The sequence below is a fragment of the Microtus pennsylvanicus genome, chromosome 11 (assembly GCF_037038515.1).
Source record: "Microtus pennsylvanicus isolate mMicPen1 chromosome 11, mMicPen1.hap1, whole genome shotgun sequence".
NCBI lineage: Eukaryota > Metazoa > Chordata > Mammalia > Rodentia > Cricetidae > Microtus > Microtus pennsylvanicus.
The window spans coordinates 26837630-26863508 of record NC_134589.1 but is presented as its reverse complement, the minus strand read 5'-3'; the positions used below and the strand labels follow the sequence as shown (position 1 = coordinate 26863508).

The following is a 25879-nucleotide window of genomic DNA, read 5'->3' as shown; positions in this document are numbered from 1 at the left end:
ATCCATAGGAGAGCTTCATGCTGCCCAGTAAACACTTCACGCTCTGAGCCATCTCCCCGGCCCCTTATTTTGTTGTTGTTGTAGTTATTGTGTCTCTATCCTGTGTATGTGTGGGCATGTGACATCATGGTGCCCATGTGGTGGTCAGCACATTTTAGGGTCCATTCTCTCCTCCCACCATTACATGAGTTTAAAGGATGAGATTCTGCTGAGGTGTCTGGCCAGTCCAAGTTTGTTTTAAATAATATTCCTTTGTTTAATCTTTTTATTCTTTGAGAATTTCATACATAATAAATAATGCATTTTGATTGCTCACCACACTCTTTCCCCATAATACATTTCCAAAAGTCATTTTGGACTGGACAGTGGTGGTGTTTGCCTTTAATCCCAGCACTCAGGAGAAAGAAGCAGGCAGATCACAGCCTGAGTTCACAGCCAGCCTTAGCTACAGAGCAAGTTTCAGGACAGCCAGGGCTACACATAGAAACCTGTCTCAAAACAAAGCAACCAGCAGTCATTTGGAGTTCTTCTAGACCATGTTCTTCTCTTCCCATTTCCTCTGGTGTCATCTAACTTCTATACCCTGTGTTTCCATTAGTGGGAAGTTAGGTCTGGAGTCTGATTAGATTTAGGCTAAGCATTCCCGTAGCAGCGTTTGACCCCAGGATGGTGGCACACACCTTTAGTCCCAGCACTCAGGAGACTAGGGCAGGTGAATCTCTGTGAGTACCAGGCTATTAGGCAACATAGATGTCTCAAAATAAAAATCAACTTTCCATGGGTACAGTGTGTCTTCATACTGATATTTGGAAGTAGGTAATACCGGAGTGTTCCTAGGAAGTGATACTGCTATTGAAGAGGGGGTATGAGGGCTGAACACAAGGGCTTAACACACATGTGCTGTGTCACTGAGCTGTACCTCCAACCTAGTCATGCCAAATTCGATCACTTTAGGTGGTGACCACCAGATTTCCCACTGTCAAAGTACATTATTCTCCTCTAAATTGGTTTATGGGGCGACACTTTGGCATTGTGTAAATATCCTTTTCCCCACAACCTTTGGCCCAGCAGTCTTGGCATCTGTTGACTCTTCATGATTGAGATAGGACACTGAGAGTTTCATAAAGACAGTTCTGAATTAACACGAATTGGAAAGAACACTGACCAATTCTATGAGAGGAATAACAAAAACAGTTTTGTTTTGTGGGGAAGGGGGCAAAACAGGGCTGTCAAATTTTGCCAACATTCATAGGCATTTTGTGTAGCTTGGGTGATACTAAATTGCGTATTAGTTGCTTAAATGTGTATTGTTGTCTAGGATTTTGCTGGAAGCCAGGAAGAAAGCAAACTGAATAGAGTTAAAACTAATAATGGTTTATTCACAAAGTGGAAATTACTTAGATTGTTTGAAAATAATCTATAATCTTATTTCGCTTTTATTCGGTTCTATCTTCCTCACTAGAACTTCTCTCTTAAATTGTCTTCATCTTCCTCGGCCAACCCAGCATGCCCAGTGGCTGAAGCAATGTTCCCGAGCATGCCCAGTGGCTGAAGCAATGTTCCCGAGTCCTCAGTAGGATCGTTTCGTCCCTAGCAAGGATTTCCTGAACCATGGCAGCCAGAAAGTCATGAAACAGTTGAGTCTGACTGACCTACAAGTGTGGGAAATGGTCCTTGAGAAATCTATTTCGGAAGTAAAGGGCCTCACTTTGCACTTTGACCTTGAAGACATGAGTTCACCTTTCAATATGAGGTGATACCTATCATTGTAAAGTCTTGGTTTGGCAGTGGTGGCGCACACCTTTAATCCCAGCACTGGGGAGGCAGAGGCAGGTGGATCCCTGTGAGTTCGAGACCAGCCTGATCTACAGAGTGAGTTCCAGGACAGCCAGAGCTGTTATAAATACAGAGGAACTCTTGTCTCGAAAAACCAAAACCAAAAAATAAAAATAAAAAAGTCTTGTTGACTCTGCCCTATAGGGGAATACATAAGAGTGTGGGGTGCACAGAATCAGAACTGAAAGTGGGGTACAGTTTCGTTATAGATGAACCTCCCAAATCTGGTTCTCCCTTTGCCCCACTAACTTTAAAAGTTAACCTAAGAGCTGCCTGGGTGTCATTTTTTTTTGTTTGTTTTGTTTTGTTATTATTGTTGTTTTCTGTTTGATGGAAATCATTACCATAGGAAGTGAAGCAAGGAAACTGTTTTGCCCATCCTTTGAGTTTGTGTCCCTAAGAAACCCATTACTTTTTCTCTGTAGCTTTGGGGCCTGTTCTGGAACTAGCTTCTATAGACCAGACTGGCCTCGAACTCACAGAGATCAGCCTGCCTCTACCTCCTGAGTACTGGGAGTAAAGGCGTGTGCCACCACCGCTGGTAGAAGCCTATTACTTTCAAGCAACCATGGGGTGAGGAGGGGACTACTTTGTGTGTGCATCTTAAAAGGCCCCCACTAGACGCTAAAGGAAAGCATGCTTCAGGCAGTAACTGCTGGTGATTTGTTTTATCTCAAAGGCTACAATCCTACAGACGTCCTCTTCAGAGAGCTGAGATAAGGGGTAAAAAGTTCACACTACTTCCTTTTCTTCTAACTGCAGTTTCTTGAGAACCGAACAAATGTCAGAGGCCCAGCACCCTGCTTCTTTGATGCTGGCGCCTGCACTCTGGGGTTATCCTTTGCCTCCTGGAAGATACACAGAGTTAGTGTATTCCTGTTTTTTTTCCCCCACAGTGACATCTCCAGAAAAGCTTCTCTTGGCCTAGTCCTCCAGCTGCCTGCAGATGTGATCTGCATTTTGGGAAGTCAGACATGAAGCCAGAAATGGTCTCACTGGCTCTGTCTTGGGTTGTCCGTTTAAATGCGAAGTCACAATGATTGATGGAGGGCTTGGCTGAGAAGTTCTTGTGCACACAAATGCCATTTCTTTTTTCTGGGTAAAGTCTTCTCGGTAGAGGAAATAATGTTCTCCCCTCTCCAGTCTAGTTCTGTCTGTTGAGTCTCTTCTCCCTGTGAAAGTTGAACATTAGCTGTGATTTAGTGTTAGGAGAAATGTTAGTCAGGGTTGGGATTATAGTTGAGAGGCAGAGTGCTTCCCTGAGTTCGAGTTTCAGCTCTTGAAAAAAAGAACAAAGGCAACCTGCTCAGAGCTGCAGATTTAACGTAGTCGGCTGGGATGGATGGGGGATCCATGGGCTTTCCATGGAGGACTTCTAACCCTTGTACAGTCATATGGGGGTTTCAGTTTTACCGTAACTTCCCCCCAAAACCCACGTGTTGTGTCCGAGTTAAGCAGTGAAGTGGCCCCTAACCATAGGGAGCTCGTGAGGCCACCTAGACCTGTCAAGCCCAGCACATGCCCAGAAATAGGCAGTCCCTATGAGGCTGCTTGGGCGAACGTCTACACACTGCAGATCTGTTCTCGGGGAAATGTTTAGAAATTCTGAGACCCTGTTGTATTTTGTTCTCCAGATTTCTCAAGTACTGCACCACAGTGGACAGGACAGGGCAGGACCCCTCGGTGTCCCGCCATACTGCGCTGGCCCTGCCTTCTTCTCATCTCTAAGTGAAGACCATTGATTAAAAAAACAAAAAATAAACACAAGCATGCATATGTACGTGGAGAAAAGTAGCACTGTGGTGATCTCTGGGTAGGGCATGCATGACTTTTAGTTTGGGGTTTTCACTCGTCTGCATTTTCTTATTTCCTATAACGTGTAGCTTTGGTTACAATAAGGGCCATTTTCTCTTTAGGCGGGGAGGTGGGAAGGCTAGTGCTAAGAAGTTTTCAAAGCCTGGCTGCATGACAAAATGACTCATACCTTGTTTGTTGAAGCAGCTAGTTGTCGAGTTTGCTGGGTATAAAGTCTCATTATGTCTCGCCCTCGTTTTAGGGTTACACTAGGAAGGCTAGGCACACGGCCGTGGTGGTGTAGAGTAGAAGAACAACATCTTTCCATCCTGGGTTTCTTCCTCCTATGTGGCCTGAAAGACAGTGAAATGATGGAATCGTCCCCCAGACACCCAGCCAGAACCCTTTGATCAGGGCTGATTTCCCCTGGCAAATTGCTTGGTCCCCACCCCTGGCCATGCTGAGGAGAAGCAGGAATGTCTCATGTCCTATGTTCTCAATAGTCTTCATCCTGAGCACCATCACCTCTCCTTCCAGGTCTTCTCCCGGGGTAAGGCTGGGGTTGATTCCCAGCGAGGGATCTTGGGAGAGGTAGAGGTGAGTGGGCGGCCCTTTTGAAAAGACCTTTGCTGCGGGGTAGTCTCTCGGGGTATGCCCGCTGGTGGGGTATGCCTGCTGGTGGATAGCTGGCACTGCCGGGCAGCGGCATCAGCCTTCCCTCTTCTACCCTGCCAGTAACTTCTTGTCTTACGCCTCTCTTATCAGCAGAGACTATCAGAGAGTTGGTGCTTAGTGGACACTCAAACCTACTTACTAAAGGCGTTGTCTGCTGTTTGTGCTGCTGGCTCCTTTAACAGTCCCCTAATAGGCAGATACCACCTGACTGCTGGGCCTCTCCTCTCTTAGCCCCTCTCCCTGAAACCATACGAGTATAGCAGTTGGGAGACAGGGCCAAGTGGCTCTGGAAGATAGCACCTAAGGCTTCTTATCTAGTGTGTGCTGTTTTGTTTTGTTTTTTCCATTTGCTGTTGCCCAAGAACCAAAGCATCCATCACTGCTCAGCAGCGTGGTGAAATGGTCTGGCCTGGTGCCAGGGTGCCTCGCCAGGTGGCTGAGCTGTGGAGGCTGCTGCATGCGATGGGCCGATAATACCCAATGGGGGTGTAAACAGGACACTCCACCCTCCTGCAGACACCCAGCCTGTGCCCCGGTGCTGGCTGCTTTGTCACCGCCTGTCTTGATACTGGCGTGTCTTCTCTGATACAGGAGCCGATTGTTCTGTTTCTCTCCCAGGTTCCCAAATCTGAGAGGGGCGCTTTCCAGAAATGAAACCAGTTCATCTTCCAGCCACAAGCAACCGTTGTGACTTCTCAACACTTCCTATCCTTTAGCCGTAATCACACAAGTGCAGGACAGAGTCCACTCCCCAGGTCTTTCCGGTATGCCCACCACGGCTGCACTCACGCGTGAGACTGCTAAGGGGACCCTGTCAAGCAGTGGAACCCAAGCGCTCATCCACAGCCACCTGTAGCCAAGTCTATAGGAAGTTTTATTGATTTTTTGTTTGTTTGAGACAAGGGATCACTGGAACTCATGTTCCTAACGCCTCTGCCTCCCATGTGCTGGGATTATAGGTGTGTGCCACCTGCCTAGCTACAAGCTGTTTGATAGCCTTCTCTCACCACTTATCTCAGGCAATATCCAGGACAACGACAGACTGTCCCTCATAAAGGAAAGGACTTTCACAGTAAAGACAAGTACCTTGCCAGGCCTGGTGGCACAGGCCTGTAATCAAACCTTCTTCTGCTGGGGCAGAAGGAATATAAATAAATGTAAGTAAGGTTTTTCTAGGCTAAAGATTGAATTCAGGGATACCCTAGGCAAGTTATAGAGACCCTGTCCCCAAATAAAGAGAAGAGGGTGCTGGGGTTGTAGCTCAGGGGTAGAGTGCTTGCCTAGTGTGTATGAGGTCCAGGCCTACCATGCACCTTCCCAGTCAGGAAGGCACAGGCCTCTAGGTAGAGCCTGCTCAGAGCAGGCTTCTCTGCAGGCTCCTTTCTCCACCTCCTCCCCTGTGTCTTCTTAAGGGACAAAAGCAGATTTGCATTTCTTTTCAGCATCCCTGGCAGGTAACTTGGGCCAAGGGAAGGTGGGTCTGGTGGTAGTGGTGCTGGCTGCGGTCCTGCTACAGTGAGGAGTAGCTGTTGGACCTCTGCTGCTTCTGTAGCCCCTCTCAGGCATCCGGACTGGGCTGTGCCCCCCCCCCCCCGCAGCCCCTTTAAGGATGGCACAGAGTCACATCGGTATCTGATTTTGGCTTTGAGTTGTTGTTAGGGGAAACTGATGCCTTGGTTTAGCTCTTAATCAGTTTTGGTGCCCTATACAGCAGGTGCTTGCCAAAACATTTCGGGGGAGGTTTACAAAATAAGCAGTAGATTTTTTTTTTTTAACTAGAAAAAAAAATCCAGTCTTTTTAAAGTACCCTCTCCTTTATTTCCTAGGCATGAAAGAAACATGGCATTTTAGTCTCCTCAAAGGGGCTGGGACATGCCAAGAATTTGGGGATTTGGGAGGGGCCATGGAATCTTCCTAAGGGCTCTGAGAAGGGAGGTAATTCTACCTTGTGGCTAGCCAGGAGCTGAGCCAGCACCCTGTGCTGGGATGTGGCCACTGTGGAGATAAGGCTGGGGCCCAGCTGTAACCTCATCCAAAGGGGTGGGGAGAGTGAGGTGGGTCCTGCAGGTGGGCTCAGTGTGGTGAGGTCTTTGCAGGCCTGTCTGCCAACAGGGAAGGCAGGGCAGCCTTGTACAGGACTCTTGCTTTGCTTCATTCCATTCTCTCCTCCCCTCCCTTTCTGTCTTAGTTCCTTTAAAAATTTTCCCTTTTCCTGTCTATTTCTGATATTTTGTTTTGTTTTGTTTTGTTTTTTCGAGACAGGGTTTCTCTGTGGCTTTGGAGCCTGTCCTGGAACTAGCTCTTGTAGACCAGGCTGGTCTCGAACTCACAGAGATCCACCTACCTCTGCCTCCCGAGTGCTGGGATTAAAGGCGTGCGCCACCATCGCCCGGCTATTTCTGATATTTTCATGTATATATGGAGGAACACGTCTCAGTCTTTGTGAACAGTTTTCTTTAGAGGGAGGTTGGGAAAAATGCAATATCAAGTGGAATCATGGTTGATTCTCATACCACTTCCAGGTTTTGAGTATTTCCTGGACACTGTCTGTTAGGACTATGAGTGACGCACCGCTCGCTTCATTGTTCTTGAAATTGGACCCCAGCAGTAGCTCACTAGCTAGGGTGATGTAAAGTGTGTGGCTGCCATTGTCTCCAGGTGATAGATTCCTCTGTGACAGATTCTAAGGCCAGGAGACCCGAAATCAGGCCTGCCCTACCTCTGCCCTGCCTTGAGGAGCTAAAAGGGTAGTCCCCTGAAGATACCCAGCAGCTTCCGGGAGGTGGAAAAGAGGCATGATTTAGGTATAGGATGCTGCCGCCTTCTTGAGATGAGGGGTGTCATCAGGCTCTGCTCCTCTGCCCTTTGACTTTCTTCGGTCTCCCCGTCCCTTCCCAGGGCTGACAAGAGAGGAAAAGGTAACTGCAACCCAGGGTGCGTGACCGGGAAATACCAGACAAGCACGAGCTGCTTCAGAGTCTCTGGAGAGCACAGGGCAGGTGACTCTGAGTGACCTCCCTCCCCATCACTGTTCCTCAGCCCTGGGTCACAGTCTCTGTCCTTCAGAAGGAGGAAGAAGCAGCCTCCAGGATTGTGACGTCCTCGCCAATGTGCTACATTTGCTCACCTGCCCCTTTAATTATCTGTCATGAAATATTGCATAGGTGCTGTCTAGGGGCCCTGCCTTCTCACTGGGCTGTGAGGGACAGTCTTAACGTAGGGCTATAGGACAGCATTTCAGTGTCTGTGCTGGTTTCTGTTGTAGACCAGAAGCCCCCAGAAATATTTGAATTACCACTTTACATCGTAAGCCCAGTGCAGAATTGAAATTGAATGGCTTGTATGGAAGGAGAACTTGAGGCTTGAACTAGTGGCCTGTCACTAACTTACTGCAGTAACGAGGTCACAGGGAACTAAAGGAAGAGGGTGAGCTATCCAGAGCCTCCGAGGGGGACAGATAGACAAGTGGCTATGGGGTCTTTACTCAAGGTGAGCGCTGGCCTGGGATCTGTATAGATTGACTGGTGTGATTATAGAAGCTTTATCTTTCTACTATAGGTTTTTCAGTTTTATTCAAGTACTTGGGTTCTTGCCAACTGCCAGCTCTATGCTGTAGCCACAGGGGGCTACAAAGATAAGCTAGGCCTGACCTCACTGGCTATTCATTATCTAGGGGTCACAAATACCTGTGAGCCAAGAGAGAGACCAGCAAGTACGGGAAGAGTACAAAGTATACGGAGCAAACGCAAGACATTCTGAGACACTCCTTGCAGGGGATTCCCAGGATCTGGAGGATGGGGAGGAGGTGGAAGCAGTTAGGCTGGCCTGGCAAATAGCTCAGATTTCAACACCAGGCCGAGGAGAGACAGCCAGGTCAGCTGTGGGAAATGGTACAGCACACCACGTCTGGGATGAGGTGGGCCACACATGGGGCCTTCAACACCGTGTGTGTGTGTGTGTGTGTGTGTGTGTGTGTGTGTGTGTAAGGTACACATATTCACAGCCATGGCATGAGAGTGGAGGTCAGAGGACAACCTGGACAACTTTCAGGAGTTGGTTCTTTCTTTCCACCTATGAGTCCTGGGCATCAAACTTAGTCCTTTAGGCTTGGCATCAGGTGCCTTTTCCCTCTGAGTCATCTTGCAGGCTCCCGACTTCCAGCTTTGAAAGGACCTTTGGAGAATTTTAGCGTTAGAGATGTTACACGATCTTTTCAAATAATGTATTGCCAGACATGGTGATAACTGCCTCTAGTCCTAATCCTTAGGAGCTGGGGACGGGCAGAGTGCAAGTTTAAGGCCTGGTTAGGCTATATAAAAGAGAACAGTTCAAAAAGCCAAAAATGCCAGGCGGTGGTGGTGGTGCATGCCGTTAGACATTCATGGCTAGCCTGGGTGCTGTAGGGAGGTACTGTCTCAGAAACCAAAAATGACAGGACTATGGTGGCGTACGCCTTTAATCCCAGCACTCAGGAGGCAGAGGTAGTCGGATCTCTGTGAGTTCAAGTATAGCCAAAGCTGTTAAACAGAACCGTGCTTTAAAAACACCAACAAAATAACCTCCCTGCAAAAGTATGCTGTAATCAGAATTATTGATTTGGAAAGGAGGTAGAAACAGCCAAACAATATTATGATGTGCTTCCATTACTAATTAGTTAGTTAGTTAGTTAGAGGAAGGGTTTCACCATGTAGCCCTGGCTGATCTAGAACTCACTCTGTAGACCAGGCTGGCCTTGAACTCCCAGAGATCAGTTTGCCCTTGCTTCCTGAATGCTGGATTAAAGCCAGCACCTCCTGGTGCCTGCCCATTTTCCAACTTTAAAATGAATGTGTGTCCACATTTAGAAAGTAAGAATTGCATGATGACGTGGTGATACCGGTGGGTTTTTTTTTTGTTTGTTTGTTTTAGATGGGTTTCTCTATGTAGCCCTGGCTAGCCTAGAACTCACTGTGTAAACCAGACTGGCCTCAGATTTCAGAGATCTACCTCCAGAGTGCTGGGATTCAAGGTGTGAGCCACCATACCCACCAGTATATCATGATATTGACAGTGATTATCTCTGAGTGATGACATTGAAGTTTAGTTTTGTTTTGTTTTGGTATCTTGTTTGATGTATACATTTCTTGACTTTTTGACAAATCGTACTTACCACTTTTGTCATTAAAAGTCATTTTGAAGTTCTTCTGAGTGAGTACTTATTTGCTGGCCAAGGGAGTTGACCTAGAAATATTACAAAAGTCAAATAATTAAAAACTAAGGATAAAGTTGGTTATGTACTAACATTGATGAGCTCCATATTAGAGAGGAAGAATGTTCAGTAATATAGGAATGGTTAAAACCGGGCAATGGTGGCTCACTCCTTTAATTTTAGCACTTGGGAGGCAGAGGCAGGCAGATCTCTGAGTTTAAGGCCAGCCTGATCTACAGAGCAAATTCCAGAATTGGCTTCATAGCTACTGAAAAACATTGTCTTGAAAAACCAAAAAAAAAAAAAAAAAGAATGGTTAAGGAAATTACTGTTTAATATCATACAGTCTTTAAAAATGGGGAATATGGGCCGGGCGGTGGTGGTGCACACCTTTAATGCCAGCACTCAGGGAGGCAGAGGCAGGTGGATCTCTGTGAGTTCGAGACCAGCCTGGTCTACAAGAGCTAGTTCTAGGACAGGCTCCAAAACCACAGAGAAACCATGTCTTGAAAAAAAAAAAGGCAAATATGTAGGTCATTGATACTTTGAATTGGGATTTTATAGTGACTGGAATAAGGCAAAATATAATATAACATAGAATAGTTTATATTGATTACAAGCCTTTCAAAATATATGTAAATACTTAATTTGGAGAATGTGACATTGTTGGTGTCTTTTTTTAAACTATGCTAACAAACAATGTAAAATTGACCACTTTACACATCTTACGCTTACGATTCAGTGGCATCAGGACATTTACAGTGTAGCAATCACCATATCATTTCTAGAATTGTTTATTATCCCAACAGTCAATATTTGTTAACAATAACTCCCATTCCCCCTCTTCCTGTGCCCGTGGTCACCTCTGCCTCCCTCTGTCCCCATGGATTTGACTATTCCAGATGCCTCTTGGAGACGGAATCATCCGGCATTTGCCTGCTTGTCTGTGTCCAAGTTACTGCGCCTTGCACCCTCAGTGCTATAGTACAGGTTGCCTCCAGTTTGGGGCTATTATAATTGGTGCTGCGATGATGATGGGTGTATGAATAATTTTTCAAATCTCCGCTTTCAGGTTTGTTTTTAGGTTTTGAGGAGAATATCGAGGTTGAATTTCTGGACCCTCAGGGAATTCTCTGTTTAATTTTTTGAGGAACTGCCAATCGTTTTGTGTCTCTTTAATATAAACCTCTTCAAGTCTATTTATACCTAGAGTTACTAGTTCTCTCTGCTGTGCTGAATATACACATAAATTACCAAGGGATTACTACAGATGTGAAAGCGCTCTGCTCTGTTTAAAGGGGACTCTTTATAGATCTGCAGATAGTGGAATGTTTTGAACGTGGCCATGGAAAACAGGGTCAACCCAGATCACTGAAACTTCCAGATGATTCCAGAACCCTTACGTTTTAAAAACAGTTTCAACTTTTAATTTCTCCCAGAAATCTTTAACCAGTGTAAAATGAAATGAATGCATTTATAATTCCCCCCCCCTTTTTTTATTTTTGCCATTCAGATAAGAGGCAAAGAAGGGGGAGAAAAAGACCTGCAGACTTGGATAGTTTCCTAAACTGGACTCCTCTTCTTGGAGTTCTGTGGTTCTTTCCAGGCCCTGCTGAAACTGCTGGACTGAAGCAAATAGGAAGACTCCTTCGTGCTGGGCATGGTGGTACACAGCTGTAATCCCAGCTATTCAGGAGACAGAGGCAGAAGGATTGAAAGTTTAGGGTGGGCCTGGGCTCCATAGCCAATTCAAGGCTGTCCTGGGCAACATAGCAAGATGCTATCTCAAAAAAATGAGGGGAAAAATGAAATTGTGGAATACAATTTGGTGGCAGAATGCTTCTTATCCGGTATCAGGCTCTGGAGCCAGTCCCCAGCTGCACAAAAAGAAGAAAATATATTTTTTAAAAATGAATTGAGCCAAGTTTGTACAGTGCAAAAGTCCTAAAATGGATACAGGGGTGAAGAAGGAGGGCAGAAAATAAGAAAGCTTGATTTTTGTGAACATGGGGTTCCCTAAAAGGCTGGGGAACAGTGCTCCTCCACAGAGTCTCTGTATGGAGACTTAGAAGTTACAGGCTCAGAGTCTAAAATAATTTCTAAAGCTAGGCATGGTGGCTCATGCTTTTAGTCCCAGCAGTTGGGAGGCAGAGGCTGGTGGATTTCTGTGAGTTGGAGGCCAGACTGGTCTACAAGAGCTAGTTCCAGGACAGCCAGGGCTACAAAGAGAAACCTTGTCTCAAAACAAGCAAGCAAGCAAGCAAACATACAAAACATAACCTCTAATTCCAATGTGAAATGGTGGCAATCATTCCCAGCGCTAAAGTGAAGTCAGGAAAGCTGTTCAGACAGGATGTGCCTTTGCTGCTTTGAATTCTTTCTGGGGGAGAGGGGCGTGAAGACATGGCCTGCAGGTGCGGTGTCCTGCAAGAGAGGAGGCTGGTTACCATGACTCCTTCCTCCATGCTGATGTCAAGGCGTTGCGGGCTGTGCTCTCTTTCAGCCAGTGTCCCATGTTCGGTGGCCCCAGAAAAGTCAGTGTGTAGGCCTCAACCACCCCAGGTTCGACGTACATTCTCCCTGGACACCGTCCTCAGTTCCTACCTTCTGGGCCAGTGGCCACGAGATGCTGATGGGGCCTTCACCTGCTGTACCAATGACAAGGCCACCCAGGTAATGCCGCTGTCGCCTAATGGGATCAAGAGGGGTAGGAGGGCTGGCAACGGGGACTCTGGTCCATTACTCCTGAGTTCTGTCATTGAAATGACTTGTCCTGGGTTTTGGTTGTTCACAGATGCTTCTCATCTTCTACTGTTTACCAGAGATTTTGTTATTGCTGTTGTTTTTCTTTGTACATGTAGGTGAAAAAGAGTTTGCATCCCACCTGCCTGGGGAAGAGAGCTGTCAAGCTGGGATTTTCAGTTTGGCTTTCAGGGGGGGGGTTTACATGTGGAGACTCCACAGCCAACTTTGGAATCTGGGCTTTTTTTTTTTTTTCTGAGACAGGGTTTCTCTGTAGCTTTGAAGCCTGTCCTGGAACTAGCTCTTGTAAACTCACAGAGATCCGCCTGCCTCTGCCTCCTGAGTGCTGGGATTAAAGGCATGTGCCGCTACCGCCCAACTTGGAATTTGGGATTTTTTAAATGAGTTTTGCCTTCCTGAAGTTAAGTTAAAGCCAACATTCAGTCCAGTTTGCATTCCCCCAAGCATCCCAGGAAGTGATCAAAGAGGTATTGAGCCAGGTCTCATCCCATTGGAGCAATCAGAGTAGGGCATTCTTGTGAGGAGCTGCTTCTTGCCCCCAGCCTGACAAGGCTCTGGAGCACCCCTCTGAGACCTGCGGAGCCCAGCTTTCTCTCCTGGATTTTCATGAAGAGTCGTGTCCTTAGAAGGACCTCCACAGACCATCCGGTTCGTGTGTCCACCGGTTTTTGTTTTTTGTTTTCCAAGACAGGGTTTCTCTGTGTAGCCCTGACTGTTCTGGAACTTGCTCTGTAGACCAGGCTGTCCTCAAACTCAAAGAGATCCACCAGCCTCTGCCTCCCATGTGCTGGGATTAAAAGCATGCGCCATCACCCGCCCGGTTCATGTGTCCATCCTTTGGATAAGACAGTGTTAGCCTGAGCAAGAAGCCATCTTATCTGGAAAACACCAAAGAGATTTTTCAGTCTGACTTCAGTCTTCTCAGCAGTTAAGTTGGTGAGAGCAAGGCTCTCGCTGTGGGCCACTTAGGCTGAGTCCTGCTCAACTTCAAAACAACTGAGTTGTTCTTTGCTAGGTGGAAATGCAGGAAAAGAACACCCTCCATTCTGAGTACCAGGACAAGACGGGGTGTGGCAGCTCTTTCTTTGCGTGCTAAGAAGGGTGTGTCGTCTGCCCACGTACATGCTGCCTGGTGGCCAAGGGATACGGAGCCCCCTTCCCATGCAACCTACTCTGCCTCCTTCTCAGCACGTCCCATTGGCTCCTTTCCTTTTGTGAGATCTGTTTTCAAGTGGTATTAATGAATGTTTGAATGTGCACTCCTTTTCAGTGGGAACAAGATTTGGTTTCTCTGAGCCTGGTTTCCAGTTCCCTGAAGGCCAGTGAACAAACAGCCAAGGGATGTCATGGGGTGGGTGTCTGGCAAAGTTTGGAGGAGCAGAATTCTCCCAGAAGTGCCCCATGTTTCATCAAAAATAATTGAAACAAGTTTAAGCCTGTAAGGTGACGTCAGTGGTCCTCGTCAGATGTGCAGGGGAGGGGAGAGGAGTCCAGCACTACTCCCCCTTTATCCTATGACGAGGTAGGTTATGCTTCTCCCCCGTGGATCTAGGAGGACACACTCCTTTCTCTTTGGCTCAGGCCAGATGATGTACTTAATCCGTGAGGGCTTCCTGCAGGAGTGGGGCTTGAGGTGGCTTCGAGTAGGCGAACTCATGAGCATCATTTGTTAGACATCAGCTATGTGGCCCACTTATCCCCACCTCTGTCACTTTCTGTCTGCCAGCCTTCTGCAAAGTGACCATCCCATCCTCACATAGCTTTCTCTGTCACCCTTAGGCAGGCCTGGCCTCAGACGTCCTCTGGCCAAGTGGAGTGGCCTGGGTTCTCAACTGCGTGTTTTTGCTTCAGCTCCAGCTGCAGGCCAGATCTTTTATATAACAAGTCTGGGCTTCTTGCCACAGCAAGACAGAGGTCAGCGATGTGCCTCCATGGGTCTGGCAAGGCCCAGTCCTCCAGCTTTCTTCTTCTCCGGGATGGGCTCCAGCCCTCGAGGAACTCTTAGCAACCTGTCAATATTGTGGCTGCAGGCAAGAGGTGGGAGAATTCTGATCAGCATAAGCATCCAACCCCAAGTATGCGTTCTGCCCGTCTTCCAGTCCTGCTCTTCAGGGAATTTTCTGCTTCTAGGTTTTGGGCTCCACTCAAATTCCTGCACGAGGCCCCTAGCCTGGCACAAGCTGCCATTTTTAGTACGGGCGTTACACTGTGAAAGCCTTAGGCTCAATTGCCATCTCCCCAGAAGACCTTGTACTTCCTTCTAAACAGCAAGAGATCACCCAGAAAGGATGAATGAAGAAGAAAATTTCAGGGAGTGTGGGAAAAGGAAAAGAGGAGGAGGGATGCTAGGCTAGGTCTTTTAAGAGGTCTTTGAAAGGTTACGTGGTTAGTTAGTTAGTTAGTTAGTTAGTTAGTTAGTTAGTTAGTTCTGTGATGCGGGGGATAGCGCCCAAGGTGAGGGCTAGTAATCTACCCCTGAGCCACATCCTGAGTGCATCAAAAGCTTTGCAGCCATTAGGAATGGTGGGTGCCAGACCTTTCCCAGGTGCTTCGAGCAAGCCAGCCATTCCTACCTTTCCCCTTGCTTGGGCCCTTTCTCTCCTACCTGTAACAGCGCAGCATTTCATGGTCTGTTTCATTCAGTTAAGTGGCAGGTACTTGTTACTGTTCTCTTGGATGCCTAAACGCCTTGTGTTGGAGGCCATATCTTACCCAACGCTCCTGGGGACATGCTTTTTAGTTATGCCTGAGGCTAAGCAGCACCTTCCCAGAAACCCCTAGAGAGACCAGGGGCCTTGCTCATTCCAAGTCAATGTCAGAGCTAGGTCCCAGACGCAGAACATCTGCCATTAGAAAGCTGGGTGTACTGTGTACTCCAGTCCTCTGCTTAAGGCAGAAGATTAAATGCACTCAGCACTTGTGTCCGCAACCCCTGGCCACGTTCTGTGCCCTCAGTCAAGTGAGAAGCCCATCCTCGGGCAGCAATAGCTAGGTTCCTCACATATTTGAGGCAAGAGGAACACATGGGATATGGGAGGGTCTTACTTGGGGAAACAGCTACCCTAGGAAGGTGAAGGGGTGTGATTGACAACTGGGGAGGGGTGGTCCTCTGCTTTGCGGCTTGTGTCTTTTGCAGTGCTGAGGATAGAATCCAGGGCCTGCACATGCTAGGGTCCACATGCTCTACGCCTGAGCTCTCCTTCCAGCCCAGCATGTTTCGAGCCTGCGGGAACAATGTGAAAGGTGTGAACAGCAGTCCCCAGCATTATCTTCCTGAGATGGGGCCAGGAAGGAATGGAAAGTTACTCCCCCAGCCCCACCCCTGTGGCATCTCCATTTTCTGTGGGAAGTCCTGTGTCTGAGAAGAGGTTTTCAGAATGGCCTGGGTTTATTTGAGTGTGTTTTCTTCTCTGTGGCCCACCCTTCCCCCGGGTCATTTGGTAACCCAGAGCTGGCCACCGAGTGCTTTGGGTTGGTCTCTTCTAGTGGCTGGGCCCAGGCCAGGGCCAGCGATAGCAGCACATGCCAGTGGCTGTGGTCACCTCTCTCCCTTCTTGCTGTGCAAAGCATGTAAGCCTTGTACTTTCCTGAGGGGGGAGGTGGGCTTACCACAGCTGGGATGACTGTCTGAGCAAAATTCTCCAGCTGGTGGCATCCTGCCCACAGAAGGGACCTTGGGTATCAGCCCTGCCTGGCTCCACCCACACTCTGCTTCTTTCCATCCCCATTTCTGCTTCATTAATTGGTAAGACAGAAAGCCTTTGTGATTCTCTCTCCCTGCATATAGCTCTAACTTATCCTTTGGGGGGGGGGGATAGCCTAAGACCTTAACAGACAGCTTCATAGAGCATCCTAAAGACCAGAGGTGGAGACAGTTTACTGGTTGGAGAGGACTTCTTTCTGTCTTTGCTCGCCTGTGGTGCCAGGGGTGGGGGTGAGGGGTCCTCCCTGTCCCTGAGCTATTGCTTTGGTCTCGCTGATGGCACATAATTCAGTGTGACCGTCACATGCCTTTAAAAACTGTTTTTCTTTGTGGGTGTAAGGGCTTGGGCACAGAGCCTGTTTTCCAAACTAGCGACCAGGACCAGTGGTTCAGTACATGGTTTGACTGCACTATAGCAAATGCTTGAAAATGGAGCCACGGTGGAAAATCTGAGGGTCGTCTAGTCACTGTTGAGTTAGAAATGGTGACTTTGGGCCGCGTGCAGCCAGAGTTCTCAGTGCTGGCCAGTGGACCACCCCCAGAGACTTTTTGTTTGGCCGGAATCCTAAGGGACTGGCTTGCCGAGTTGAGCTCGTCATGTGGCTTCTGACCAGCCATCTCTCTCCAGCCAGGTCCCACGCTGCTCTTCACTTCCAGTAGGTACAGTGGGTAATGCTCTTAAGACCCGGCCCAGCTCTGCCGTTAGAGTGTGCTCCGGAGCCAAGGCACAGGGGACTTTGGGAGCCTGGACTCTTCCCCTTCAGGTCATGACCTCCAGGTAGAAACTTAGCTGATTTGGAGGCCAAGAAAGACATTCCAGTGTGGAGGGTTCCATCCTCCTCCCTTCTGTTGCTCCGTTAGCTCCTTGGGAAGCAGTCTTCCACCTCCATGCCCGTCTGTCCTTCCACGTGTTACCCTGGAATCTTTAAATCCCTGGCAAGGCATTCATATTCTACCTCTGCATGTCCAGTTCTGACAGTCTGAGCAGCTGCACAGCTGGCCGCTCCACTCATGGTGAGCAAAGTTTACCCCTCACTCAGCTGCTCCCTTAGCCAGGGTGTGGAGTAAGTCCATTCTCGTGTATGAGTCCCCTGAAAAGCATGACTTTCTAATCTTTGATGCCCAGACTCACCTTTATACAAAGGGGCTAGAATGACCATTTATACCTGCTGCTCCACAGTTTGGCCTGACCCTACCTGCTGACCTCCTTGAGATGGGTCTTAGCTGTGACTTTGGGTCCCCCAAAGAGACCATGATCTAGACCATTGTTCCTGAGTAACCAGAGGCACAATTCCCCCACTTGACATACTGCAGTTAGCGAGGCAGGAAGCTAGGCCATGATACAAGCCAGGCTTGACAGTACTCACACCAGCCTGGAAGCAGCTTGGAAGCCGGGCCACCCTGCTCTGTTAGGTTCCTCAGGCTGCTTAACAGCTACCCCAGGCTTCATGGCTTAGGACAGCAGATGTGTATTCTCTCAGAGTTTTAGATTCCAGAAGTCTCCGAGTTCAGTTGCAGTGACTCGACATGAAAGTATTGTCAGGGCCGTGCTCTCAGAAGCCATTTTTTTCTTTTACTTTTTGTGGTAGGGTCCTTACTAGGAACCCAGGTTGGCCTTGGACTCATTGTGTAGCCCAGGCTGTCCTTGAAAATTCGCCTGGGCAAGACAGAGAACACCTGGGAGGAGGGGTTGGGCGACGATCCCTTTGGGCAGGTAGATGTTGAGATAAAGTGAGGCCCTTAATATTATATCTGCACAGAGCAGGCCATGGTGGAATGTGGTTGCCGAGGAGAGAGAGGCGAGAAACGGATGAGGAGAGGAGATCCCAACTGCCATGGTTTTCACATCCTTCCCCCACTCCTGTGGCAGTCCACACTTCCCTCCAACTCCTTCCTGTCTCCTAGGAGAAGGGGGTTGGAGCATTTGAAGAGGTGTTAGTAGCCAGGTGCAAGCTGACCCAGGGTGTTCCCCTTCTTCTACCAGCTGCTTCTCAGAGGCAGGGACTGTGCCTCATCCTCTGGTTTGCCACCTCTCCTCTATGCTCTTTGCTCCTTTTCCAGGGGTGAAGGAGGTGTGGAACTTGGTTGTACTAGCAGCACTGGTGATCTGCAAGCTTGGCATAGGTGTCCCAGGCAAGGTGGGCGTGCAGGCATCTGCAGAGTTTTAGCAAGCGAGGGAGAAATGGGCTATGTCTTCCCTGTTGGCCGTGTTGCTCTTCTGAGGTCTCACACCCTGGTTTAGAGAGACATGGACATTTGGAGGGAGATCAGCTACTTGGTTCCCAGGTTTGTAAGAGCCAGCCTCACCTGAGGGCTATGAGGTATCTGCCTGCATTCTGGCTTCCCTGTTCATAAAGGAAGAATGGTGGCAATGGGCCTGAGGATGTGTTCCCTGGTGATGCCAGTTGTCCTGCCCTGGCTGTGATGCATAGCCCTGGTAAAGATCCTGCTTAAGGGCAGCTGCAGACAGGAAGGGCCAGAGGCTCCATCTGCGGTGGCTTCTCTGCATGCAGCTGTCACACAAGGCAGCTCAGACTGCCCTGTGAGCTCGTCTTAGCAGCTGTTGGGTGGTGAGGAGTCTTGTTTTTCCCCCATCCTCCCCCTCTCTGTGTGCAGCAGCCTCCTGGGGGAGGTCAGCAGATCTCTTAGAGGAGCTGGTTCCCAGGCCCTGGGCTTTGGCAGCCTGTGCACAGTAGTCAGAGAGGAGCTGGTCCCACTGGGGCACACCCCTTGGCCCCTCTCCTGGAATGGAAGTAGGATGTTGGTAATGGGGAGGGGATCTGGGCCTTCCTCTTGAGCGCCATGCTTGAAGCCAATAGCTTCCTCCTTTAGTGGGGGCTCCTCCACCACTGTCTTGGATCCCCTGTCTTCATGCAGCAGGGAAAGGAAGGCAGCAAATGGAAAGTCCTTCCCATGGGGAGCAAGGAAGGCCTGTGGGGAATAGGCATGAGCAGACCATTCAGAATTCTGGCTCCATTTTTTGAAACTGTCTTTTCCTTGCTTGTTCAGGAGGACTTTGGAGTCCCCGACACTCCCTCTGGGTGATGAAATAAGCTGGAGGCTACATGTTACACAGTTGCCTCCTACTTCATCCAGAGGTACCCAGGGAGACCTTTCTCCTGGTTCCTCTTGGAATCCTGTCTGGTGACTTGTTTTTGATGAACTCCCATGCACTTGGCCTTGGCTGGGCACACAGGGGGTGAGAATAAAGAATGCAGGGCTCTTTTGAAGCTGCTTGGGAGCGGGACAATAGTTGGCCCCACCACTGGGATAACGCAGACTGACTGGGAGCGTAACACATGAAAGAAAGTGATACGGGAAGGCTGAGGATGTAGCTCAGTGCTACCACTTGCCTAGCATATGCAAGACACTGGGTTTCATCCCCAGTACCAAACACACAATAAAAGAGAGAGGGGGTTGGCACTGTTGGGCCTTAGGGAAGGTTTCCTGGAGAGTGAAAATTGAGATGAGGCCATGCCCATGGCTTTCCTTGCCTGGAAGAATAAAGCATGGGTGTGTCCATGAGGTTGATGAACAGATGTGAGAAGGTTTCATAGGCCACCACCTCTATCCAGGAAACCGCCTGGCTGCTTTCTGCCCGCAAAGCTGTCTGTCTTACTGCATGTCTTTCTACAGACACCCCTATCCTGGCAAGAGCCGGAAGGTGAGCGGGCCAGCTTCTGCATGCACAAGCGATCAGCATCCTGGGGCAGCACTGACCATCGAAAAGAGGTAAGTGCCCTCTCTCCACAACCCCTGTCTCCTGGCACTGTGTGACAGTTTCCCATGAGGATAGCTACACTACAGTCTCTCTGCTCCTGCCAGCCTCCTTCTGAGGAAATGGCTCTTCACTGACTCCCAACCTTCTGTTGGCCTGGTTGTAGGACCACAGACCCTCTTGCTAGAGAAAACCCAGCCAGTGGCTGCTGATGGTTCTAGCACCCAGACTGGGAGAGTTGTTTGCCTTGGTCACATGGAGGTTGGACCCTGGTAAGTGATTCAAAGACTGAAGAAAGGCAGGGAACAAGCCCCTGGGAATCAGGAGCTCCCAGCCTCATTTACTACGTAATCATCTGCCTAGTTTTCTTTTAAGAGAAGAGAAAAAAAATCCTGAGATCCTGAATGCTTTGTCTTGGCCCTCCCTCTGCTCCAGGAGGGCTGGAGGCATTGAGACTGAGAGAGAAAACCATAGGCTGGAATTCCAAGGCTGGTAACCCAACTTCACCTCAAGTGTCTTGTGGCAGCTCCAAAGAAAAGGTCAATTTTCCAGGCCTCATCCCTGCTCCATTCAGAGGGAAGCGGTTTCTGCTCTCCTTGATGCTCGGAGCACTGAGAAAACGGAAAGTGACTGGATCGCAAGGCCAAGGCCAAGTGGAAATGTAAAATGCTCTCAAAGCCTTGAATGGCAGAGTAAACAAATTCTGTACAGGAAGGGTGGGGAGTCATGGTCTTCATGGTCTGCTTGATCCACAGTACAAGTTGAAAAGCACATTCTTGGGCTGGGAGATGCAGCCCAAAACGCTGCTTAGCCTGGGTTCGGTCCCCACCAGGGTAATTACAAAGCATTTCCTAGGGGCTCAGAGCTTAAGAGTTCTTTCCAAGGACCCTAGTTCTGTTCCCAGTGGCCATGTAGTCACACACAGCCATCAGTAACTCCAGTTTGGGGAGAATCCAGTGCCCTCTTTTAACCTCTCCGGATACCAGGCTAACATGCATACAGGCAAAACACTCATACAGATAAAGTAGATAAATCTAAAACAATAACTTAACAAAGCGGTTTCTTCTTGACTGTCATTGTAACTTTTATGGCAGTGGGCAGCAGATCTACCTTCTGAATTCCATCAGGTTCCCTCCCATTCATATTCAAACCCTGCATCCTGTTCAGGGTTTCAAAGCCCAGAATTACAAGTCTAATAGGAATCATATTCAAAAGTGTTTGTGGGATAATTTGTTTGGTTTAGGATTTTTTTTTTTTGGTGGGGAAGAGGGCAGGATAATACAGGCCTAGGCTGACCTTAAACTGAACATTCTGATTCAGCCTTCCTAGTGCTGGGATCACAGTAGACTTGTTCCTCCGTGACTATAAACAGCGTTAGTGGTACCCTGTAGTGTTATAGAGCCTTGGAGTCCAGATGAAATGTGGTCCTTCTTCTAGAGAACTTATCTTTCTGTAGTATAGTTTACTTTTAAATGAGGGGAAGGGTTGGATTTCCAAACTCTCTGGTCTCAAAGCCTTTAGGATATTTGAGAATATCATTTGAGAAATTATTATTGACCCTCGGAATGCCACTTTCAGCCAGGCATGGAGACACGTGCCTATAGTTCCAACACTCAGGAGGCTAAGGCAGGAAGAGTTGTGAGCTCAAAGTCAGTCTGCACTATACAGAATGATATCTTGTCTTAGTGAAAGAGAAAAGAAAAACAGCCGTTTGGAGAGATAGCTCAGCAGTTAAGATGGTGCATTGCTCTTGCAAAGAAGGACCAGAGTTCAGTTCCTAGCATCCATTTCAGACAGCTAACAGCCATCTCCGTGTAACTCCAGCTCCAGGGGCATCCAGGGCTTCTGGTCTCCATGAGCACCTGCACTCACGTGCACACACATTTCCGTACACACACACAATTAAAAAAACACTTGAAAACATTTACAGATTTTTAAATTTATTTTTTATGTATGAATGTTTTGCCTGCATGTATGTCTATGTACCACATGCATGACTGATGCCCACAACATTCAGAAGAGAGCATTGGGTCCCCTGGAATCTAAGTTACAGATGGTTGTGAGCCACCATTTGGTTGCTAGGAACTGAACTCGGGTCCACAACATGAGCAGCGAGTGGCAAGTGCTTTTAATCACTAAGCCATCTCTCCAGCCTCCTGAAAAGGGTTCTTAAAAATAGAAAAACAGCCGGGCGGTGGTGGCGCACGCCTTTAATCCCAGCACTCGGGAGGCAGAGGCAGGCGGATCTCTGTGAGTTCGAGACCAGCCTGGTCTACAGAGCTAGTTCCAGGACAGGCTCCAAAGCCACAGAGAAACCCTGTCTCGAAAACCAGAAAAAAAAAAAATAGAAAAACAGAGAGCACCCATTGCCAGTTTTTGTTTTTATTTTTTGAGACAGAGTCTTTCTACATATCCCCAACTGTTCTGGAGCTTGCTATGTAGGCCAGGCTGTTCTGGAACTCTGTAGACCATGCTGGCTTGGAATTCATAGAGATCTACCAGCTTCTGCCTCCCAAGCGCTGGAATTAAAGGCGTGTGCTACCATGCGTACCCTGTGATCTCAGTGGAAGTGTCCCTTACAATCCATAACCATGATGTTAGATGTTTTCTGTCTGGAGACTGATTCACCTAGGGGGATGCATGGCAATTAAAAAAATCAAGTCTAGAAGCAGGGTATTCAGCTTAGTTGAGGAGCTGATTGTCATGAGATTTCGCACCACTGATCTGTTTTGAAATTAAAAATTTGACCTCCCTGCCCCTTTCTTGTATCTTCATGGGTAGGGGCTTCAACTAGGGGAAAGAACCGGTATACTTTGCCTCACCTCCCTTTCTCCTCCGTCTCTGGCTGCTAGATCACCAAGTTGAAGCAACAGCTGCAGAGGACAAAGCTGAGCCGCAGTGGGAAGGAGAAGGAACGGAGCTCCCCTGTCCAAGGGGACCACGCTGTACGGGGAGCCGTGAGGGTATGCTGTCTCCCTGACCACCAGACCCTCTCGGTCTTCCTTCTTGGCAGGCAGAGTGTGCAGAGTGCAGAGTTCTCTCCAGCCTTGCAGCACTGAGCTGCATGAATGTGTTGCGGTCAGAAGTTGCATTGAAAGGGCTGCTCGCTGGTCTTAGCGCCCTTTTCCTCTACCCCAATTGCGTGCAATTAAGGCAACGACACTAACAGCATCCCCTAGATGCCTCAAAACTCCACTCCTGGAGAAAGCCCCTCTGAATGTGTTTGTTGCAATTTGCAGCTATTACAGCCTCCCACCCCCACCCCACGCCCAATGTAGAAAAAAGGTTAAGAAGAAAGTTAGCACCTCTGGTCATAACTGAAAACTGCCTGGGACTTGGTGGGGACTTGATGTGATTGCTTCATTTGTCTCTGCTTAGGCATCCCTTCCCAGCTTCCCCCCAGGATCCCCTGTCCTGCGACTCAGCCCTTGCCTGCACAGAAGTCTAGAAGGGCTCAACCAGGAGCTGGAAGAGGTGTTTGTGAAGGAGCAGGGTGAAGAGGAGCTGCTGAGGGTGAGTGGTGGCTGCCGAGTGTACGGACAGGCTGCACTTGCACGAGGGCAGGTGACAGTGTCACTCTTTGGGCCTCTCAGGCTGTAGCTCTGTTAGCAATGACCTGTAAATGCCACCTTATGGAAGTACACAAATGGACTTCGGCACAAGAACAGCAGGGGTAGCAGGGTGTCACTAGGGAAGGCCTCGTGGTGGGGACAGGCGTGTCAGTTATCTACCTTGGCTGTGACAGACATCTGACAAAGCAGTGAAGGAAGGAAATGCTTCTTTTGGGTTCCTCATAGGCTCGGGAAGCCATGGCAACAAGAGGGTGTGACTGACAGTTCTTATACTGACACAGTTCAATTAGGGACTGGGTATACTGCATGTAGGCCTCATTTGTTATTTACCTACTGGCTGTAGTTATTTATTATTATTTTTTTCTCTCAGGATCTCACTGTGTAGCTCACATTGCATCCTTGGCCAGGAAGCAGAGAGCAAGGAGTGCTTGTGTTCAATTTGAGTTTACTTTTTATTCAGTCTGGGACCCCTGCCTGGGGAATGGTGCCATGCGCAGTTATGGTGGCTCTTCCCACCTCAGTTAACCAAATTTAAGGAATGCCTCACAGACACGCCCAGAGATTGTTTCCACTGAGGTTCTGACTTCTAAAAAAACGGACAGTCGAGGTTATCTATGACAAATGAGCACAGGGGAGGGCCCTAGCTAGGAGGAAACCGTCAGCGCACCGGTCCCTGAGGACTGGGCACCTCTCCCGCATGTGCGCAGTGGTCCCTGAGGACTGGGCACCTCACCCGCATGTGCGCACCGGTCCCTGAGGACTGGGCACCTCTCCCGCATGTGCGCACCGGTCCCTGAGGACTGGGCACCTCTCCCGCATGTGCGCACCGGTCCCTGAGGACTGGGCACCTCTCCCGCATGTGCGCACCGGTCCCTGAGGACTGGGCACCTCACCCGCATGTGCGCACCGGTCCCTGAGGACTGGGCACCTCTCCCGCATGTGCGCACCGGTCCCTGAGGACTGGGCACCTCACCCGCATGTGCGCACCGGTCCCTGAGGACTGGGCACCTCTCCCGCATGTGCGCACCGGTCCCTGAGGACTGGGCACCTCTCCCGCATGTGCGCACCGGTCCCTGAGGACTGGGCACCTCACCCGCATGTGCGCACCGGTCCCTGAGGACTGGGCACCTCTCCCGCATGTGCGCACCGGTCCCTGAGGACTGGGCACCTCTCCCGCATGTGCGCACCGGTCCCTGAGGACTGGGCACCTCTCCCGCATGTGCCCCAGCTTGTGCCATCTCACTCTTAGTCACCGCTTCCACCCCTCTGTCTCTACTGGTGACATGCATTGATCAGTCTCATGCCCGGGGGACATTACAGCCTGACCCCCCACCCTACAGACCAGCTACCTCCTTTGCAATCTTGGGCACACTTTCATTCTGATACAGTTCAATTACGGAACGTTATTCTGAGGGATGCAGGCCTCACTTTGTTAATTACCCACTGGCTGAGTTTTTTATTTATTATTTTTTGGTTTTTTGAGACAGGTCTCACTATGTAGCTCTGGCTGTCCTGGAACTCACTATGTAGGCCAGGCTGGTCTTGAACTCACAGAAATCACCTGCTTCTCTGCCTACCAAGTGCTGGCATTAAAGGCATGAACCACCACACCTGACTTGTGGCTGCCTTTTAAATTGGATATATGTAGGGTTTCATATGCCCTCAAACACATGCACACAACTCGTTCACTGGGGTCCAGATACCATCAGATGTTTTAAAAGGAGGGAGATAGGTATTCAATGTTTGTATGATAACCATCTGCACATTTGTTCTGCAGTGGCTTATAGCATGTGCGCTGTTCTGGTACCTTGCCCCTCTTATGTCACCCTGTGTATCAATCAACTTTGTGTCCAAGAGACTCGTACACAGAGGGTCACTGATCACATCACACAAATGAACGTCACTGTACATTGGACTAACAAGCCTCAAGGAAAGAACAAAGTGCTCTGGGAGAAACAGAGAGTTTGTCCTAGACTGAAGGTAGGTCAGGGAACAAATGACTTGAGAATGACAGTCTTTTATCCTTGAGGCTAAGAGAGAAGGTGCAGGGAGTCTTCTGGGGTGTCGCTGCAATGTCACAGGCTGAGAAGGCCCGGATTGAGTCTCTTCTCCTTCCTCATCAGATACTTGAGGTCCCTGATGGGCACCGTGCCCCAGCTCCTCCACAGATTAACAGCTGTGACCATCCTCTCCTCCTCCTGGAGCCAGGCAACATGACCAGCTCTCCCTCTGTGCCACTGACATCCCCCCAGCCTCCTGGCCAGGCCAGCCGTGAGGAGCACCAGGGTGCCACTGAGGAGCTGACATCCATCCCCAGTGACAAAGGTAAATCATGAAGCCAAGGTACTAGAGCTGGCTCTGGGCCATAGGAAGGGGGCTCCACTGGCCTTTGCTCTGAACAGTTCCAGGCCTGACATTATTATGAACCAATCAGTGTCTCTGAGTCATTGTTCCGCACACTCTACCTGGGATAATATGGCTCTACAGCATTCTGACTCCTGGTTTCTATTATAAAGTCTCTAACCCAAAAGAGCAGCCTTTCCTATCCCTGTTATTTGGGTGAGGGTCAAGGTAGAAAGTCGGTGCATCTCCATTCAAGGGACCCCTTGGCTCATATCCAGCAAGAGCTT

The 25879-nt window shown here is 49.0% G+C and overlaps 1 protein-coding gene across 2 annotated transcripts in view; it reads left to right on the top strand.

The window, feature by feature from the left end:
• Fam117a (family with sequence similarity 117 member A) overlaps positions 1 to 25879 on the top strand; it is a 44929-nt gene that overhangs the window by 15378 nt on the left and 3672 nt on the right. The window contains exons 2-6 of one of the 2 annotated variants that reach the window (XM_075991016.1): positions 11997 to 12166; positions 19596 to 19691; positions 22530 to 22640; positions 23056 to 23190; positions 25373 to 25574. In XM_075991016.1, coding sequence (XP_075847131.1) covers positions 11997 to 12166; positions 19596 to 19691; positions 22530 to 22640; positions 23056 to 23190; positions 25373 to 25574 — 714 coding nt within the window. The remainder of the gene's footprint in view (positions 1 to 11996; positions 12167 to 19595; positions 19692 to 22529; positions 22641 to 23055; positions 23191 to 25372; positions 25575 to 25879) is intronic. The other variant, XM_075991017.1, reaches the window with a different exon arrangement.